Source organism: Aquarana catesbeiana, linkage group LG08 (assembly GCF_042186555.1).
Source record: "Aquarana catesbeiana isolate 2022-GZ linkage group LG08, ASM4218655v1, whole genome shotgun sequence".
Taxonomy (NCBI): Eukaryota; Metazoa; Chordata; class Amphibia; order Anura; family Ranidae; genus Aquarana; species Aquarana catesbeiana.
The window spans coordinates 296,616,999-296,638,094 of NC_133331.1; the positions used below are offsets into that span (position 1 = coordinate 296,616,999).

Genomic DNA, 21,096 nt, shown 5'->3' on the forward strand with positions numbered 1-21,096 from the left:
GTTCTTTGGCTGATTAAGGTAATTAAACTCACTTTGGTGCCTTATCTGCATTTATTAGCCTCAGAACCCATGTAATTCAAAGGTGTTTCGGGTTTAAAGGGATGAGGTGGTGGCAACTCTAATTGGAACTACACCATTCAAGTCCGAGGACCACAGTGCCACCAGAAGCTGCTCTAGTTCCTGGGTGTTTTGACTCGTATCATGCATCTATAAGGATATACAGTACATACACACACAGCACAAGGCCGTGTTCACACTACGAGACGTTTCTCGGGGGCTGCAGTTCCTCTGAGCTCCACGAGGTGGTGATCTCACTTGTACCCAGGCAGGAAGTCTCTATGGAAGACAGGAAGTGATGTCAGGGTAGACAGGAAGTTATATCAGGTACAGACAGGAAGTTTCGGGTGAGCGGTGAGTCGGGAGGAATTAGGAGATGTTGCTGGAAGTGGCAGTAGAGGAGGTAATAAGATCTTACATAGTTGGTGAGGTCGGAAAAAGACACAAGTCCATCCTATGTATGTGATTATATGTCAGTATTACCTTGTATATTATTTTCTATTCACACCCAGTAACCCCCCCGTCATGTCCGTCCTCTTCCTCCATAGTCACTGTGACTAGGGTTGCCACCTCATCCCTTTAAACCCGAACACATATGAATTACACGAGTTCTGAGGCTGATTTAATTCAGATAAGACACCAAGTGAGTTTAATTACCACCTTAATCAGCCACAGAACCCATGTAATTAATGTGGGACATGCTCATCCTTCTGCTTCTCCTAACCTCTGGAGATTAAAACCCAAACCCTGAACCTCCATCGTTTAACTGTGCCCAAATCTCCCATCACCCCCTTGCCCTCTGGCAGCAGCCACCGCAATCCACAGAACTTAGTTTCTATCCCTCTTCTTCCCAAAACCAGCCTCCTCTTCTGTGCCCTCTGAAATGCCCCCGCTCTGTCTGTAACAAACTCACCGCCCTCCACGACCTCTTTATCAAAAATTCCCTAAACCTACTCGCCATTACTGAAACCTGGCTTCATGAATCCGACACTGCTTCTCCTGCTTCCCTCTCCCATGATTCTGGACTCACTCTCCCAGACTCAGTGGACGGAAGGGAGGCGGAGTAGGTATCCTTCTAGCCTCACGCAGCACCTATCAGGTACTTCACCCACCTCCCTCGGACACACTCCTCATTTGAGGCACATAGTTACATAGTTAGTAAGGTTGAATAGACACCAGTCCATCCAGTTCAACCTGAGTGTGGGTGTGTGTCTACAATTGTCCCTATCCCAGTACATTGTGTCTCATTCAGATACTCCTCTATTATATATTATTTATGGTACCCATATAGCACCATCAATTTACGTAGTGCTCCACACATATATTGCACACTCGCATCGGTCCCTACCCTCAAGGAGCCCACAATCCAAGGTCCCCAACTCACATTCATATACTAGGGCCATTTTTTTTTGTATTTCTATTTATCTATTTTCTCCAGTTCTCCAGTTTTTGTCATCTACCGGCCCCCTGGACTGGTATCAACCTTCCTTGATGACTTCTCTGCCTGGCTACCCTACTTTCTCTCTTCTTAAACCCACACAATCATTCTCGGTGACGTCAACATCCCTGGTAATAGTAACACTCCTGCTACTTCTAAACTTCGCAGTCTAACCTCCTCCATTCACCTGAAGCAATGTATACATGCTTCTACTCACTCTGATGGCAGCATCCTCAACCTTGTGATCTCCTATCTATGTACCTTGTAGAACCTTTCCAACAAGCCTCTCTCTGAACACCGCTATATTAGTTTCACTCTCTCCCAGTCTCTCCCAGTCTTCCACCTCCTCTCGCCTAACAGGTACCCATAGAAACCTTCCCCACCTCAGCCCTTGTCTTCTCTATTCTGCTACTGATCACCTCTATGACAAAATCTCACCTTTGTCCTGTCCCAACCTAAGTGCTTCTGTTTAAAACCAGATTCCTGTCCTCCACCCTGGATACACTGACCCCCCCTCACTACACACAGAATCAGGACCCGACCCCTAAAACCTTGGCAAACAGATGACACCAGAAGTCTCAAAAATCATAGCCGCATGCTTTGAGCGCTTGTGGTGTAAGACTAAGTCCCAGAAAGATTTCAACCAATATAAATTTGCCCTCAAAAAATACAATTCCTACTTCCAGGCTGCCTAGCAGACCTATTTTATCTCTTTAACACCTTCTCATCCAGTCCCTGCCAACTGTTCTCTACCTTTAACTCTACTTTGTCCTCCACTGCCTCCATCTACTAACTCACCCACTGTCCAGGAGATCGCCAATCTCTTCAAAGATAAGACTGATACAATTCATGAGGAGATCTCCAATGTGCAGTTACCTCCCTAGCTTATCACTCCATGTCTGCAGGTACAATCATTACTTCCCCCATTCTAACCCGCTACTATAAATGAGGTTGCTATACTTTTTTTCTAACCCCCACCTAACCACCTGCTCCCTGGACCCTGTTCCCTTGCAAATACTACAATCACCCTCTGGCTCCATTCTACACTCACATCTCCTCAACCTCCACAACATCTCCAAAATACTCCCCTTCCTAACCAATAACACCACAAAGCTACTGATTCACTCCCTGGCTATCTCTCACCTGGACTACTCCAACTCTTTTCTTATTGGCTTACCTTTACATAGGCTCTTCCCCCCTTTACTGGCCTCCATTCAGTGTCCTCCACCCCTCTCTGCCAATCTCTCCACTGGTCTCCATTCAGTGTCCTCCACCCCTCTCTGCCAATCCCTCCACTAGTCTCCATTCAGTGTCCTCCACCCCTCTCTGCCAATCTCTCCACTGGTCTCCCTTCAGTGTCCTCCACCCCTCTCTGCCAATCTCTCCACTGGTCTCCCTTCAGTGTCCTCCACCCCTCTCCGCCAATCCCCCCACTGGTCTCCATTCAGTGTCCTCCACCCCTCTCTACCAATCCCTCCACTGGTCTCCATTCAGTGTCCTCCACCCCTCTCTGCCAATCCCTCCACTGACCTCCATTCAGTGTCCTCCACCCCTCTCCGCCAATCCCTCCACTGGTCTCCATTCAGTGTCCTCCACCCCTCTCTACCAATCCCTCCACTGGTCTCCATTCAGTGTCCTCCACCCCTCTCCGCCAATCCCTCCACTGGTCTCCATTCAGTGTCCTCCACCCCTCTCTACCAATCCCTCCACTGGTCTCCATTCAGTGTCCTCCACCCCTCTCCGCCAATCCCTCCACTGGCCTCCATTCAGTGTCCTCCACCCCTCTCCACCAATCCCTTCTCTGGTCTCCATTCAGTGTCCTCCACCCCTCTCTACCAATCTCTCCACTGGTCTCCATTCAGTGTCCTCCACCCCTCTCTGCCAATCCCTCCACTGGCCTCCATTCAGTGTCCTCCACCCCTCTCTGTCAATCCCCCCCAGTTATTACCTTTGGTATCTCTTGACCCTTCCTCCTAGATTGTAAGGGCAGGGCCCTCTAATTGCTCCTGTATTATATTGTATTGTAACTGTACTGTCTGCCCTCGTGTTGTAATGTGCTGCATAAACTGTCAGTGATCCTGTATAATAATAAAAATTCTGTGTGGAAACCTAGATTAACCTCCTCAGGGGCAGAACATTCCCCCACCTATGGGGTCGGAACATTCTCTTCATATTGGAGATGTGCGGAGGATAGGGGTCTTATTTGGACATGAAGGGTTGTACCCCAAAACCTTATCAAACACTAAAGTGAATGTTCCTCTGTGTGTAATCTCACTCTGGACCGTTCTTACATGACAGAAACCCTTGTACAATATTGTACAACCAGTACAGATCATTCTCTGTTATCAATTTTTGGTCTACAGGAAACCTGTATAGATCACATGACCAATGAGGATGGAGGAGGACCGGAGTCACATGACTGAGAAGATACTAAACCTCACCCTGGAGATCATCTACCTGCTGACCGGAGAGGTGAGGAGGATTCTGGGAGGTCACATGACATCACTCTTATCTCTATTAATAACACAGACCTGACCGGAGAGGTGAGGAGGATTCTGGGAGGTCACATGACATCACTCTTATCTCTATTAATAAAACACAGACCTGACCGGAGAGGTGAGGAGGATTCTGGGAGGTCACATGACATCACTCTTATCTCTATTAATAAAACACAGACCTGACCGGAGAGGTGAGGAGGATTCTGGGAGGTCACATGACATCACTCTTATCTCTATTAATAAAACACAGACCTGACCGGAGAGGTGAGGAGGATTCTGGGAGGTCACATGACATCACTCTTATCTCTATTAATAATACACAGACCTGACCGGAGAGGTGAGGAGGATTCTGGGAGGTCACATGACATCACTTTTATCTCTATTAATAAAACACAGACCTGACCGGAGAGGTGAGGAGGATTCTGGGAGGTCACATGACATCACTCTTATCTCTATTAATAAAACACAGACCTGACCGGAGAGGTGAGGAGGATTCTGGGAGGTCACATGACATCACTCTTATCTCTATTAATAAAACACAGACCTGACCGGAGAGGTGAGGAGGATTCTGGGATTCTAACATAATATTCCTATTGGTTCTCCAATACAGAGATTTCCTCTTGTGAAGTCAGGTGATCATATGACCATCACAGTGCCTCCATGTGACTCCCTAAAACCTGAGAGACACAACATGGAGAAGATTCTAGAAGTCACCAAGAAGATGATGGAGCTGCTGACAGGAGAGGTGAGGAGGATTCTGGGAATTCTGGGACATTATCCAGTAACAGACAAGGGATGTGTCTGGATGGTGACTGTATCATTGTGTGTGTCAGGTTCCTATAAGGTGTCAGGATGTCACTGTCTATTTCTCCATGGAGGAGTGGGAGTATTTAGAAGGACACAAGGATCTCTACAAGGACGTCATGATGGACAATCAGCCGCCCCTCACATCACCGGGTAAGAGGAGACTTTATTGTAAAGGAGAGAGCAGTACGGAGGATCCACCTAGATCCCCCATCATCTGATAAACACATAGAAACAATGTATTCAGTCAGTGTGTGTGTTTCCTACAGATGGATCCAGTAATGGGAACCCACCAGAGAGATGTCCCCGTCCTCTGTATTCCCGGGATTCCACACAGGAAGATCACACCATCCCTCACCATCATCAGGTAGGTGGAGTTGAGGGTCGAGAACATAAAGTGATTGAACACTCTGACATGTGGAGACGATGTGTGGACTCTACAAGATGATATTTTCTATGTGATCTCACATCATAAATACTTCTATTTTATAAATTATTTTCTTTCTTGGCCATTGAGAGACATAGGAATTCAGAAATGTAGGTAATACTGCCACCTGCAAAAAAAATATATATATTGAATATCTGGGGGAATCCACTCACAATTAGAGCTACCCTCACTCTAATACTGCCACCTCCAGGAGGGTGGGAGACTAGCAAATAAATATTGTACCCCATAAGACCCCCCAGTACACAGCATACCTTCGTTTTTTGCGAGTGTCTTGAGGATGGACGCCTTTTGAGCTCCACTCTTTTTAGTCTTCTTGACTTTTAAGATTTTTCACTAACATTGTTGCTTGAGCTGGTCCCCGTATAGTGGCTTTGAGGATCAGCGTTCTCCCAGAAACGGCTTTGGAAGTCATACCTGACCCTACTGGATGGGATGTGTTGGGGCTACCCTGGAATGAGACCTTTGAGTTCTAGGCTTTGCATTGTGGCACTTTATAGACCTTAGTGCACTGTGTTAATTAGCCGCAGTGCGTTCTTTGGATCCAGAGCCATGGTACAGCTCCAATCACCGTTAAGCACATTTTCAAATATTCCACCAGCACTGGTATGAGCTAGCAAGAGCTATCTGTGAGGGACCAAGCACTAATGGAGTGAGGCCTGGAGGAAGCCGCATCATACTGCTGCTCCTAAAGCACCAAATGGATTTTCAGTCTATTTCCACTGCACACCTAGAGTGACCTGGTCACATCCACCTGCCTAAACCCCCCCATCAGCACCAGCTGCCCAGGTTTCGGAGTACCCTTAGGTCTTCCTTCACATCAGACCTGGTTGCATTACAACTGCACAGAAGCAACAAAACTTTACTAAGACACAAAGAGGACAGTCCTGCTGCCATGGGTGACTTCAGCCCAAACTCCCCCAGCCGTTCTGTGAGTGTTTCCCTGGTATTCCCAAAAGGAAATGGAACCTTTAATCTGGATGACATGGACAAGCTTTATTGTAATGCTGTCAACATCAGAGGATTCCTCAGCTCTGTTGGTCTTCACAACAGAGCTCTGTTGGTCTTGGGACCTTCACATCCACTCAGAACTTCATAGATGATTGCATTCAGGGGCATTCTACTCATAGAGCCATCAGTGTGCTCTGACACCATTGCCTGCAGAGTATTTCTCTGGTCCTGAGGCTTTAAATCAAGCCAGGCTTTGTCTCCATTACCATCTCTGATTTAGAGTCAGGTAAGGGTTCTTGTAGGGTCCTTTTTCAGTCAGGATGACTTCAGAATTTGTACCCTTGAGTTCTCTACCAGTTTTGAGGTCACTTAGCAAACCTTAGTATGATATCTGGCCAGACAACCTCATCCTTCCTATGGAATTTTCTGCCACGTACCTTGGTTGGAGGCCGAGTTGACGAGAGGGCTTTCCTTGCAGGTCTGGTCTGAGCACCCCTGAAGGTGGTGACAGAGATACAAGGCCCAAAAAGGCACGGGTGCTGGTAGCTGGGTAGCAGGTGACTGCCAGGATCAAAGACATAGTCAGGATGAGCCAGGGTCATACACAGTAAGACAGAAGCTTGGTCAAGTAGCAGGTTGAGGTCAGTACCAGGGAAGCAGGCACAGTGAGGTCCAGTAGCAGGCCGAGGTCAGTACCAGGGAAGCAGGGAGAGCGGGGTCCAGTAGCAGGCCGAGGTCAGTACTAGGGAAGTAGGCACAGTGAGGTCCAGTAGCAGGCCGAGGTCAGTACTAGGGAAGTAGGCACAGTGAGGTCCAGTAGCAGGCTGAGGTCAGTACCAGGGAAGCAGGGAGAGCGACGCCAGTAGCAGGCCGAGGTCAGTACCAGGAAAGCAGGGAGAGCGGGGTCCAGTAGCAGGCTGAGGTCAGTACCAGGGAAGCAGGGAGAGCAATGCCAGTAGCAGGCTGAGGTCGTCCAGTAGCAGGCCGAGGTCAGTACCAGGAAAGCAGGGAGAGCGGGGTCCAGTAGCAGGCTGAGGACAGTACCAGGGAAGCAGGGTGAGCGGGGTCCAGTAGCAGGCCGAGGTCAGTACAATGGAAGCAGGGAGAGCGAGGTCCAGTAGCAGGCCGAGGTCAGTACCAGAGAAGCAGGGAGAGTGAGGTGCAGTAGCAGGCTGAGATTAGTACTAGGGAAGCAGGGAGAGCGAGGTCCAGTAGCAGGCCGAGGTCAGTACCAGGGAAGCAGGGAGGGCGAGGTCCAGTAGCAGGCTGAGGTCAGTACCAGAGAAGCAGGGAGAGCGGGATCCAGTAGCAGGCCCAGGTCAGTACTAGGGAAGCAGAGAGAGCGAGGTCCAGTAGCAGGCCAAGGTCAGTACCAGGGAGGCAGGGAGAGCAACGCCAGTAGCAGGCCAAGGTCAGTACCAGGGAAGCAGGGAGAGCGAGGTCCAGTAGCAGGCTGAGGTCAGTACCAGGGAAGCAGGGAGAGCGAGGTCCAGTAGCAGGTTGAGGTCAGTACCAGGGAAGCAGGGAGACCGAGGTCCAGTAGCAGGCTGAGGTCAGTACCAGGGAGGCAGGGAGACCGGGGTCCAGTAGCAGGCCGAGGTCAGTACCAGGGAAGCAGGGAGAGCGAGGTCCAGTAGCAGGCTAAGGTCAGTACCAGGGAAGCAGGGAAAGTGGGGTCCAGTAGCAGGCCGAGGTCAGTACTGGGGAAGCAGGGAGAGCGAGGTCCAGTAGCAGGTCAAGGTCAGTACTAGGGAAGCAGGGAGAGCGAGGTCCAGTAGCAGGCTAAGGTCAGTACCAGGGAAGCAGGGAAAGTGGGGTCCAGTAGCAGGCCGAGGTCAGTACTAGGGAAGCAGGGAGAGCGAGTTCCAGTAGCAGGCTAAGGTCAGTACCAGGGAAGCAGGGAGAGTGAGGTCCAGTAGCAGGCTAAGGTCAGTACCAGGGAAGCAGGGAGAGCGAGGTCCAGTAGCAGGCCGAGGTCAGTACCAGAGAAGCAGGGAGAGTGAGGTGCAGTAGCAGGCTGAGATTAGTACTAGGGAAGCAGGGAGAGCGAGGTCCAGTAGCAGGCCGAGGTCAGTACCAGGGAAGCAGGGAGGGCGAGGTCCAGTAGCAGGCTGAGGTCAGTACCAGAGAAGCAGGGAGAGCGGGATCCAGTAGCAGGCCCAGGTCAGTACTAGGGAAGCAGAGAGAGCGAGGTCCAGTAGCAGGCCAAGGTCAGTACCAGGGAGGCAGGGAGAGCAACGCCAGTAGCAGGCCAAGGTCAGTACCAGGGAAGCAGGGAGAGCGAGGTCCAGTAGCAGGCTGAGGTCAGTACCAGGGAAGCAGGGAGAGCGAGGTCCAGTAGCAGGTTGAGGTCAGTACCAGGGAAGCAGGGAGACCGAGGTCCAGTAGCAGGCTGAGGTCAGTACCAGGGAGGCAGGGAGACCGGGGTCCAGTAGCAGGCCGAGGTCAGTACCAGGGAAGCAGGGAGAGCGAGGTCCAGTAGCAGGCTAAGGTCAGTACCAGGGAAGCAGGGAAAGTGGGGTCCAGTAGCAGGCCGAGGTCAGTACTGGGGAAGCAGGGAGAGCGAGGTCCAGTAGCAGGTCAAGGTCAGTACTAGGGAAGCAGGGAGAGCGAGGTCCAGTAGCAGGCTAAGGTCAGTACCAGGGAAGCAGGGAAAGTGGGGTCCAGTAGCAGGCCGAGGTCAGTACTAGGGAAGCAGGGAGAGCGAGTTCCAGTAGCAGGCTAAGGTCAGTACCAGGGAAGCAGGGAGAGTGAGGTCCAGTAGCAGGCTAAGGTCAGTACCAGGGAAGCAGGGAGAGCGAGGTCCAGTAGCAGGCCATGGTCAGTACCAGGGAAGCAGGGAGAGCGAGGTCCAGTAGCAGGCCGAGGTCAGTACCAGGGAAGCAGGGAGAGCGAGGTCCAGTAGCAGGCCGAGGTCAGTACCAGGGAAGCAGGGAGAGCGAGGTCCAGTAGCAGGCTAAGGTCAGTACCAGGGAAGCAGGGAGAGTGGGGTCCAGTAGCAGGCCCAGGTCAGTACTAGGGAAGCAGGGAGTGTGGGGTCCAGTAGCAGGCCGTGGTCAGTACCAGGAAAGCAGGGAGAGCGAGGTCCAGTAGCAGGCCCAGGTCAGTAGCAGGCTAGCGGGGAGAGCGAGGTCCAATAGCAGGCCGAGGTCAGTAAGCAGGGAAGCAAAGAGAGGGAGGTCAGTAGCAGGCCAAGGTCAGCGCCAGGGAAGTAAGCAGGGAGTAGCCAGACAAGCCGAGGTCAGTATTCAAAATCCACAGAGTGAGGTCCGGAACTAGCCGGGTCAGCAACTGAAAATCAGTCCACATAAGCAGGAACACAGGTCACGGAAGGCTAAAGAACATCCTGAGCTTGTCTGTGTGCTGGTACATGTGCATGAACATTAGCTACATGTGAATGAGCATTGGCTGTATTCGTTTCCTGACATCTTCCTTCCCTGAATTTTAAGGGTTTGAATGTGAGGCTTGGGACTTCACGTGGACAATGTAGATTGGCTGGTCTTTTCTTGTGGGCTTGTTTTTTTGCCAAAGGTTCCTTCTGGTGATCTTTTTACTTGGGAACTTGCCCCAATGTTTCTTTCTGTTGACCACATGTTATTGGTTTATTTCTTCCCTGTTGGGTAGTTATGTGGCTCCACCTGTTTCAGTGGGTTTTTGGTTTTACAGCCTCTGGCTGGTTTATTCTCAGCATTCCTTTAGGTGGAGTCACTACCCCTCCGTGGTAATCTCTTTTGTCTTGGTCTGAGGATCAGGTTGAGGCTCTGTGTCCTTCCCTTGGTTGTTGGCATGTTCTAATGTCTTGCACGAGGGTTCTTCTCATCTGATTCCAATTCAGGAGTCGGTCCTTCAGATGGTTCAGAGCTTCAGACAGTTCCCAGTTCCTTTTTGGCCTGTTAGTGGCTATTGATCACCCCTTCATTTAGGCTGTTTTGGGCTTTCTGGCTGTAACTGAGTTCCTGCGTCCCTCAAAAGATGAGGAAAGACAGTCAATTTTTATACTTCCTGTAACGTCTACTTTTACGAGCGCCACATGCCCTACTCCTTTTGTGTTGTGCTCTTGCCCTTGGTGTGGCTTTGCCACAAAACCACAAAACTGAGGCATGCTGGGTAGAGGAGGGGTTATCCCTCACAATTTTTCTGTGTGCCAGTGTCCCAGCATCCCATAGGTGGCAGTATAACCCAACTGTTTTTGTATTCTTGTGTTCCTCAATGGACTCCAAGAAATGGATTTTACGGTAGGTGTAACAGTTTTATTTTTGCTGCCATTCCGTTGGTTTAGGGTGAAGATCTGATTATGGGTGAAGTTGAGGGTGAAGAAGAAGAGAGGTATGTGAGGGATGATCAGCAGTCTATGGAGGAGGATGGAATAACGGGGACATTTATAGAGGAGGACACTCCTACAGAGATCAGCACAGGTGAGCCATTATTCTTTTCTTATCTCTGCTATGTTACTGCTCATTGATTGGTCCAGAGTAGGGCGGGAGCTGAGTGATCTCAGCCAATAATAGGTTGACAATGGTACTGATACCCGTCCTGGGGTTCAGCTGGCAGTATCAGGTTGTGTTTCAATCCTAGTTACAGTAGCACAGATATGATAACACAGATTGAGCCTTTCTTAGGTTTATCTTTTCCAGGTGAAAATACTGCTCCAAGCTTCCTCCATTGCTGCCCATCACCAGAAGCCTAGGCCTATGGTCACTTGTTCTATGGTGAAGAGCTTACAAGTCTAAAAACTTTAACCTCTTGTTTGTCCCATGACCCAGTGCCTAGACTTGTGGTAAAGAGCATGTCCCTCCCAGTCCCCATGGGTTCCTGCTCCTCTGACAAGGCCGTGTAAATGTAGAAGTGATCTGGGAGGAGGACCAAAGGCTGTCAGGAGCCAGGGAGCGTCTCCGCTCGCCGGGCTCCGGGGCGCATGCGCGGTGGCCTGGCGCTTCGCCGCACACCCGTTCGCGGCCTGATGGTGCGGCGCGCGCGCGGGTGCACGGCGGTCCCCGTGTGCGCGCCGTAGCCCGTGCGGGGGCCCGGTAGCGCGTCACACTGACGCGCTCGCCGGGCAGGGAGACTATTTCTGACAGCTCCAGCGCCCAGTCGGGTTGCTGGTTCGTCGTCAGCTCTCCCTGTCTCCCTGTGCCTGTGATATCCTGATACCTGCCTGTCTCTGTGTACCAACCCCTGGCTTGTTAACTAACTACTCTACCGGATTAACCCACTACCTGCCTGTCTCTGTGTATCAAACCTTGGCCTGTTAACCACTACTCTGCTGGATTGCCTGATACCCCGACCTCTGCCTGTATTACGGACTTGTCTCTATCTGATTGCCTGATACCCCGACCTCTGCCTGTATTACAGACTTGTCTCTATCTGATTGCCTGATACCCCGACCTCTGCCTGTATTACGGACTTGTCTCTATCTGATTGCCTGATACCCCGACCTCTGCCTGTATTACGGACTTGTCTCTATCTGATTGCCTGATACCCGTGATCTTGGCCTGCATTAACGGACTTCCTACTGTTAGATCTGCCTGCTTCACATTAACCTCTGTTTATAATTACAGTTTGCCTCTGCCTAGGCTCAGTCCCCATTCCTGGTCCCGCCTACAGATTACAGAGCACCCGCTTCCTATCCCCGGACCTCCTACCTCCCGAAAGCCCGTGCCTCCGCGTGCCCCCAGCTCTCTGTACCCATTTCAGGGGTCTGGGTGCGCGTGGTCGTAAGGGCGAGCCGCTCTCGGCATCTCGGCCTCGGTGAGTATTAGTCCCGTGACAAAGGCTTTGTTTGAGGGAACTCTGTAAGTCCTGGTGTCCTAGAGGTCCTGACAGAGATTGTGAGAGTATAGTAACAAGTTTGAGGGCACAAGGCCCTTTGATTAAAGAGGGGAACATTCCCAGCTTGTTCGGACTTTGGCTTTCACTCATATCTACCTGATCCAGATCAGGCCCTTTGACTGAAGAGGGGAAGAGTCCCAGCTGGTTGGGGCCTCCACAGAGAACATCTCCTCACTCATATCTACCTGATCCAGATGGAATCTTGATGGAAGTGAACTAACCCTCTCATATCTATTGATGATGTGTTTATATTTTTCCAGGACACGCCATGGAGAAACCCTCAAAGGATCTTCTCACTTTATCTCCAGGTTGTAAAATGGAAGATGAGAACATCACAGGAGATGGTGGAGGAGAAAAGACAATGAGCTCCACTATGGATGGTGGACTTCACAGTGTGGATAGACCATGGAATCCCTCTGACTCTGAGCAATCTCGTACTAGGAGAGTTGGTGCCAGACTTCAGGGGAAGAAGACATTTTCCTGTCCAGAATGTGCGGAAAGTTTTAGCTCTGCATTAAGTCTTACTGTACATCAGAGATCCCACACGGGAAAGAAGCTTTTTCCCTGTCCTGAGTGCGGGAAATGTTTTCTTCATAAATCGGAACTGGTCATACATTACAGATCTCACACGGGTGAGAAGCCGTATTCCTGCCCCGAGTGCGGGAAATGTTTTTCAAATACGTCCAATCTTTCCAGACATCGAAGGTCTCACAAAAAGAAGGAGCCATATTCATGCCGTGAGTGCGGGGAATTGTTTTCACGGAGGGACAGTCTTTTCAGACATCAGAGGTTGCACACGGGCAAGAAGTCGAATCACTGTGCCGAATGCGGGAAACCTTTTCGAAGGAAATCCTCTCTTGTTATACATCAAAGAACTCACACAGGGCAGAAGCCGTATTCCTGCCCCGAGTGCGGGAAATGTTTTTCAGAGAAGCCAAGTCTTTCCAGACATCAAAGATCTCACACGGGCGAGAAGCCGTATGTCTGCCCAGAGTGCGGAAAAGGTTATGCACGAAATTCAGAACTTCTGGTACATCAAAGAACTCACACAGGAGAGAAGCCGTTTTTCTGCCCCGAGTGCGGGAAATGTTTTTCACAGAAGCCCCACCTTGCCAGGCATCAGAGATCCCACACGGAAGAGAAGCCCTATGTCTGCCCAGAGTGCGGAAAAGGTTATGCGCGAAATTCAGAACTTCTGGTACATAAAAGATCTCACACGGGGGAGAAGCCCTATTCCTGCCCTGAGTGCGGGAAATGTTTTTCACAGAAGCCCCACCTTTCCAGACATCAGAGATCTCACGTGACCAAAAAGCTGTATGTCTGCCCAGAGTGTTGGAAAGGTTATTCAAAAAATTCAGAACTTGTTGTACATCAGAGATCTCACACGGGGGAGAAGCTAAAATGTTTTTCAGGGAAGTCCAACCTTTCCAGACATCAAAGAGCTCAAAGAGGGAAGTTACATTAATGCTGTGAGTGCGGGAAATGTTTTGCACAGGGGGACACTCTTTCCAGACATCAAAGATCTCACACGGGGGGGAGTGTGGAAAACCTTATAGAAGAAACTCGGAGATTGTTATACATCAAAGTTCTCACATGGAGGAGAAGCTGTGTTTCTTGCCCTGACTGCGGGAAATGTTTTTCAGAGAAGTCCGATTTTTCCACACATCAAAGAGCTCACACCGGGGGGGAAACCCTATTCCTGTCCTGAGTGCGGGGAAATGTTTTTTTTTTTTTTTACAGAAGCCCCGATCTTTCTACACATCAGAGCTCTCACTCGGGCAAGAGTAGACAGTGCAGTCTGATCTTCAGCAGAAGCTTCTTAGGAAGACATCATGGCTACAGACTACATGACAGGACTGATCATTTCAGTGCGGTAGTTACCAGCCTGTAGCCAGCCAGCTTCATTTGTTTTAGAGAGCCCCCTGCTGGTTGAAAGTGGAAAAATACGACAATTTCTGATAAAAGGTTTTATGTTTACCGGTTGACATAAAATAAAGATGAAGATGTTCTTGGTATTCTTTCAATAAGCTGATTGAGAAGTCCACCTTTTAGATTTCTATTATTGTTATGTCTTCATTTCTTTTGGGTCAGGGCTCTCCAGACTTTCTAAACAAAGGACCAGTATACTGTCCTTCAGACTATGGGGGCGCCAGGCCGAGACCAGTAAGCCATGTCCCATCTTTGGTGTCAGTGGGAGGAATAGTGCCCCATCGTAGGTGTCATTAGGAGGAATTTGGCCCCATTCATTGGTGTCAGTGGGAGGACATATGCCCAATTGTTGGTGTTAGTGGGAGGAATAGTACCCCATCGTTGTTGTCATTGGGAGGACTCGTGTCCCTTCATTGGTGTCAGTGGGAGGACATAAGCCCAATTGTCGGTGCCAACGGGAGGAATAGTACCCCGTCTTTGGGAGGAATTGTGCCCCGTTGGTGTCATTGGGGGGAATTGTTCCCCTTCATTGGTTTCAGTGGGAGGACATATGCCCAATTGTTGGTGCCAACAGGAAGAATAGTAGCCCGTCATGGGAAGAATTGTACCCCATTGTTGGTGTCATAGGGAGGAATTGTGTCCCTTCATTGGTGTCAGTGGAAGGACATAAGCCCAATTGTGGGTGTTAGTGGGCGGAATAGTACCCCATCGTTGGTGTCATTGGGGGAAATTGTCCCCCTTCATTGTTGTCAGTGGGAGGACATATGCCCGATTGTTGGTGTCAATAGGAAGAATAGTACCCAGTCATTGGGAAGAATTGTGCCCCATTGTTGGTGTCATTGGGAGGAATTGTGCCCCTTCATTGGTGTCAGTGAGAGGACATACAGTATGCCCAATTGTTGTCATCAGTGGATGGCATAGTGCCCCCTCATTGGTGTCATTGGGAGGAAATAAGCCCAATTGTTGGTGTCAATGGGATGAATAGTACCCCATCATTGGTGTCATTGGGAAGAACTGTACCCCATTGTTGATGTCATTAGGAGGAATTATGCACCTTCATTGGTGTAAGTGGGAGGACATAAGCCCAATTGTCGGTGCCAACGGGAGGAATAGTACCCCGTCTTTGGGAGGAATTGTGCCCCGTTGGTGTCATTGGGGGGAATTGTTCCCCTTCATTGGTTTCAGTGGGAGGACATAAGCCCAATTGTTGGTGCCAACAGGTGGAATAGTACCCCATTGTTGGTGTCATTGGGAGGAATTGGGCCCTTTCATTGGTGTCAGTGGGAGGAAATATGCCCAATCGTTGGTGTCCACGGGAGGAATAGTACCCCATCATTGGTGTCGGTGGGAAGAGTTGTGCCCCTTTACTGGTGTCAGCAGGAGGACATATGCCCAAATGTTGGTGTCAGTGGATGGAATAGTGCCCCAAGGGCCGGATAAAGGCAAACAAAGGGCTTGGAGAACACTGCCGTAGGTCTTAGTTTCAGTCTTAATCTTGTGTCTTATTAGCTTTGGTTTACCAGCTTGTACTTGTTCTTGGTATCAAATGGCACGCCCCGGCACTTATAACTACCCATATTTACAATTATGGGCAGCAGCTTGGCATGGGACCCAAAAGACAGCGAGGATCAGTGTAGTAATAGTGGTACTACAGTAATTCTCCTTCTCCACAGCTACAAGCCAGGTATGGAATATGCATATTTGATTGGTTCATACTGGACCATTGTTAATGCCCCGTACACAAGGTCAGATTTTCCGACGGAAAATGTGTGATAGGACCTTGTTGTCGGAAATTCCGACCGTGTGTAGGCTCCATCACACATTTTCCATCGGATTTTCCGACACACAAAGTTTGAGAGCAGGATATAAAATTTTCCGACAACAAAACCAGTTGTCGGAATTTCCGATCGTGTGTACACAAATCCGACAGACAAAGTGCCAGGCATGCTCAGAATAAATAAAGAGATGAAAGCTATTGGCCACTGCCCCGTTTATAGTCCCGACGTACGTGTTTTACGTCACCGCGTTCAGAACGATCGGATTTTCTGACAACTTTGTGTGACCGTGTGTATGCAAGACAAGTTTGAGCCAACATCCGTCAGAAAAAATCCTAGGGTTTTGTTGTCGGAATGTCCGATCAATGTCCGATCGTGTGTACGGGGCATAACTGTGCAAAAAAAACATACATGAAATTCAGATTTAATTATAGACAAAACATAGCAGTCACACTGCAACCAGAGGTCCCTCCAATGTGCTCCGAGGGACCCCTACCTGTAGGACCTTCTCCTTGCAGGACCAGTGTAAGTCAACCAGCTATCTGTAGTTTGGGGGCCACTGCATTGGATAGTATTCTCTCTTAGTCCAATGGGAACCTAGACCCCAGTTTCCTACGCTACATGACCTAAGCAGCAGGCAGAATCAGGTAAAAGTAGGGCAGGGAAGAGGCACAAAGAACAGCAGGTAAAATGGTTCTGCAAAAGGGCCAGAATGGGGGAAGGGGGCAGATTCACAGGTAGCAGGTACAGCGGCAGGATCGGAGGTTTCAAGATACACCGCACAGAGAGCATGGGCACATAGGTAACAACACATGGGCACTGTGAGCCTTCTGAGGTGGAGCTAAATACCCGCTCAGCAGCCAGCATCCATTGTCTTTAAGGAAGATAGTGTGGTTGAGAATAGTACACTTAGTGTCCTCCTGTTGCAGGAAGTACGCCCATATCTTCTGGAACGCAAAGACACTGTGGAACCTAGTTTATATCTAAAACAAGAACCCAAGAAGCTGATTCAAGATGGGGTTCCGGAGAGCCAAACTGAAGCCCTGGGTATTGATAATCTGTGGTAGGAAGGGTCCCTGCCACAGCAAGACTGATGGGCAAGGCCAGGAACTACCCAGTCTAATGAGACAATATTAATGTCTTGCTCAGATCCATAGCATTAGAAGGGGAAGCTGTGAAGGACTAAGGGTCAACAAGAGGGGAAAGCTCTCCGGAGAGATAGTTCCCCCAGTGCCCTACGGGGAGAAAAGTGTGAACCTCTTGACTTTTGGGAAAAAGACCAATGGCACACAGAATGTAGGCTTCTTTAGTGAGGGTTTAAGCTGGACAGACTTGTATACCATAGACAGGTAGCTACCAACACTGGACACCTCCTAGGCCCTATTTAAGTGAATCTTGCAGGTGTTAGGCCCTTCAGAAAGGAGCTGAGTACAAGGGTCCAGAAGGTTCACCCTCTTCATGGAAGGTCTCCTGAGCATATCACAATGGGGATGCCAGAAAAGGGTACTAGGATCAGCATCAGGGTCAACACCCAGTAACAGGTGCCTCCGAAGAATGCTGGGAGACACAGCCCTTTTATTGGTAGGGGACTAGCCTTAGTCCGAGATCCCAGCCGAGGTCAAGTCCAGTTGGGTAACGAAGTATAAAAGGGTTAATCAGAAGAAGAATGATCGAGATCTAAGCCGGGGTCGATTCCAATCTGGCAGCTGAGTACAAAAGGGGCAAAGAAGTAGAATGGTTAAAGTACAAATCCGAGGTCAATGGCAAGCAGCAATCAAGAGTAGTCAAATAGGTTTCCAGGTCACAACAAGTTCAGACAGATCACACACTAGCACAGGAACAAGAGGGGACTGAAGATATTCCAGCAATTTGGCAGTGTCTGGGCTGGGCTTATATAGGGAAGTTTGAGGTCACTTCCTGTGCGCCTCCTGGGCTTTTTCCCGCCTTTTTCCATCAGGTTGAAGTCACTTCCTGTGCGCCTCCTGGGCTTTTTCCCACCTTTTTCCATCAGGTTGAAGTCACTTGCCTTTTTCCATCAAGTCTACTGCACAGGTGCAGGTTTTCACACAGAGGCGTCTTTGGCGTGATGCTCAGTTGCCATGGATCTCCTCTTGCGACAACGCGCCATTGGTGCATGCGTAGTAAGCCCTGGACTCTTACAGTGCCTCTGTTTGTCTTTGCCAGCTTTCAGCCCCTTTGTGATTTACCTCTGAATTCCTGCAAGGTGTGATAAGAGTCCAAGTTCATTTTTTCGTGTTGTGTTAAAAGACGGCCAACGCGTTTTGGGGGTCAAAGGAACTCCCTCTTCACCAGGGCGTCAGTTAAATATGAGAACCTTGAGTGGACCCAAAGTAAAGCTCAGCATCTGCATCAGCAGTCAAATTACTGGTAACCTGCTGGAATACCCACAGTAGGGTCTGTTTCCATCTCTGTGTCCCAGTGCACCTAAAGACTCCAGTTTGTCTCTTTTGAATTCACTCCTGGTTGTCCTGTGTATATCTCTATAGGTTATCTCTACAGGTTATATCTATAACCTGTTCCCATTGTCCGTGTCTTTCCATGCATACCTGCCAGCTTGGGCTGTACTCCCTACTGTCCTGCAATCCCTGTAGTTCCCAGTAGCTGCCTGCTCAGGTGGTTCAGAGAATCAAAACCTGGGAATCGTCTGTAGAGCAACCCATCTCCAACTTCAGGAGCACTGGAGAAGACCAGGTGGTTCCTTTAGACTCTGCACCTCGGCCCTCCCAAGGGCCCTCACCTTTGGTGTACATGTGGACAGGCTGGGTTCTCCCCAGACAGTAGCAATAGGTATGCTTCCTGTCCTAGACTCCTCGTGTAGCTCTTCTGGTTCCTGTGTAGGTTATGCGAGTCTGAATCTAGGTCAGGCTGGATGGCTTCACAGATGCAGGTCTCTGGTACCTTCCCCTGGATCAAGAAGTTTGAAGAAGCTTCTGGAAGTTAGTGGGCAGGGGCCAGGAGGGACTGATCTGTATACTTACATAGTTACATAGTTAGTAAAGTTGAATAAAGACACCAGTCCATCCAGTTCAACATGAGTACACACTCACATCGGTCCCTACCCTCAAGGAGCCTACAATCCAAGGTCTCCAACTCACATTCATATACTAGGGCCAATTTTCGGACAGAAGCCTATTAACCTACCAGCATGTCTTTGGAGTGTTGGAGGAAACCGGAGTACCCGGAGGAAACCCACGCAGTCACAGGGAGAACATGCAAACTCCAGGCAGGTAGAGTGCTACCCACTACACCACTGTGCCGCCCCAAAGGGAACTTGAGGGAACTTGGCCAATCCCCAGGCAGAATGTCCCGGCAGGGTGGCTAGATCAAACCTTAAATATGGATGAGTCATGCTAGCAAGGGAAGTGGGGTGGAAGATGGAGTGCTGAGGAGGCTGTCGGCCTAGGAGGGGTCCCCTAGGCCTAGGGGGGCCTTTGCCTCCAGGCTGGGCTCGGGCTGGCTTAAGGAGATCGTATCAGCAGAATGGTTTGAGAAAAAAAATCTTGCCTGTGAGCAGTGGGAGCAAGAAGGAGATAGTGACTACATCAACACACCTAGGGTGTCACAAGGGGAGAGTCTGCCACATGTTGCAAGCTTTCTAAAAGACAGCGCTGGGCTTAACCCTTTTATCCCTTGCCCTGGGAGATCTTTAGAACAGCCAGGTGAGATGGTAGACAAGACGCCAGGAGGGTTGGTAGTACCTGCAGGCAGTGGGGCTGGGAGCAGTTCTACAGAGGAGAGGAGATACTCCTGCATGCAGTTTTGCAACCTTTTGTGCTATTTTCCAAAGAGGACTAAGAGCTCATAGTCCGTAAGGGACTTTTGCCACTGATCCTTAAAAACTGGAAGGAGAACAGTCCGGGATCTTCTCTCTATACATAGGAAGGAAGTTGTCCCCATCTGTTGTTTTGTCAAGCTGAGCAGCCCATAAATTCCTCCACCCCATCCAAGTTGTTACCCTTAATAAAATAACAAAAACAAAAAGCCAAGGGACTGATTTCTTCTGTCTGGGTGCGAGTGCCAAATGTGCTTTGCCTGGCAGCCCTTGCGGGGGTAGTGCTACATTAATATTTAATGTCCTGTTCCTGTGAGTCCCGTATTCCCTGCTCTCCAAGATCCTCATCTCTGTGCTTCCCTATACCAGGTCAGTCGTAGCCTGTGTGGGTGTGTTTTTCCCAAGCACATGGCCATCCAGCATGCAGGCGATATGGATGGTCCAAGATCCCAACCATACATGACGGTTCCTATTCATGACACAGGAAATGTAAAAGGTGCTTAGCAGTGTTCATGGTGAGGTACCCCCGGGTGTTTTACCACCCTAACAACCTTATTTACCGAGTGAGTCTTCAGAGACAAGGCCATGCCATGGGCCATCATAGCTCTAGGCCTAGAAATATATATACAGTATCTCACAAAAGTTAGTACACCCCTCACATTTTTGTAAACGTTTTCTTCTATCTCTGAACACTGAAGAAATGACACTTGTCTACAATGTAAAGTAGTGAGTGTACAGCTTGTATAACAGTGTAAATTTGCTGTCCCCTCAAAATAACTCCATTCGCAGCCATTAATGTCTAAACCGCTGGCAACAAAAGTCAGTACACCCCTAAGTGAAAATGTCCAGATTGGGCCCAAAGTGTCAATATTTTGTGTGGCCACCATTAATTTCCAGCACTGCCTTAACCCTCTTGGGCATGGAGGTCACCAGAGCTTCACAGGTTGTCACTGGAGTCCTCTTCCCCTCCTCCATGATGACATCACAGAGCTGGTGGATGTTCGAGACCTTGTGCTCCTCCACCTTCCATTTGAGGATGTCCCACAGATGATCAATAGGGTTTAGGTCTGGAGACATGCTTGGCCAGTCCATCACCTTTACCCTCAGCTTCTTTAGCAAGGCAGTGGTCATCTTGGAGGTGTGTTTGGGGTGGTTATCATGTTGGAATACTGCCCTGCGGTCCAGTCTCTGAAGGGAGGGGATCATGCTCTGCTTCAGTATGTCACAGTACATGTTGGCATTCATGGTTCCCTCAATGATCTGTAGCCCCCCAGTGCCGGCAGCACTCATGCAGCCCCAGACCATGACACTCCCACCACCATGCTTGACTGTAGACAAGACACACTTGTCTTTGTACTCCTCACCTGGTTGCCCCCACACACGCTTGTCACCATCTGAACCAAATACGTTTATCTTGGTCTCATCAGACCACAGGACATGGTTCCAGTAATCCATGTCCTTAGTCTGCTTGTCTTCAGCAAACTGTTTGTGGACTTTCTTGTGCATCATCTTTAGAAGAGGCTTCCTTCTGGGACGACAGCCATGCAGACCAATTTAATGCAGTATGCGGCGTATGG

The 21,096-nt window shown here is 49.6% G+C and overlaps 1 protein-coding gene across 1 annotated transcript in view; it reads left to right on the top strand.

The window, feature by feature from the left end:
* The window catches only part of LOC141104824 (uncharacterized), a 32,372-nt gene extending 18,820 nt beyond the window's left edge, over positions 1-13,552 (top strand). Inside the window, exon 7 of the mRNA XM_073594597.1 lies at positions 12,283-13,552. Coding sequence (XP_073450698.1) covers positions 12,283-13,487 — 1,205 coding nt within the window. The 3' untranslated portion in view covers positions 13,488-13,552. The remainder of the gene's footprint in view (positions 1-12,282) is intronic.
* Positions 13,553-21,096: the final 7,544 nt, after the last annotated feature.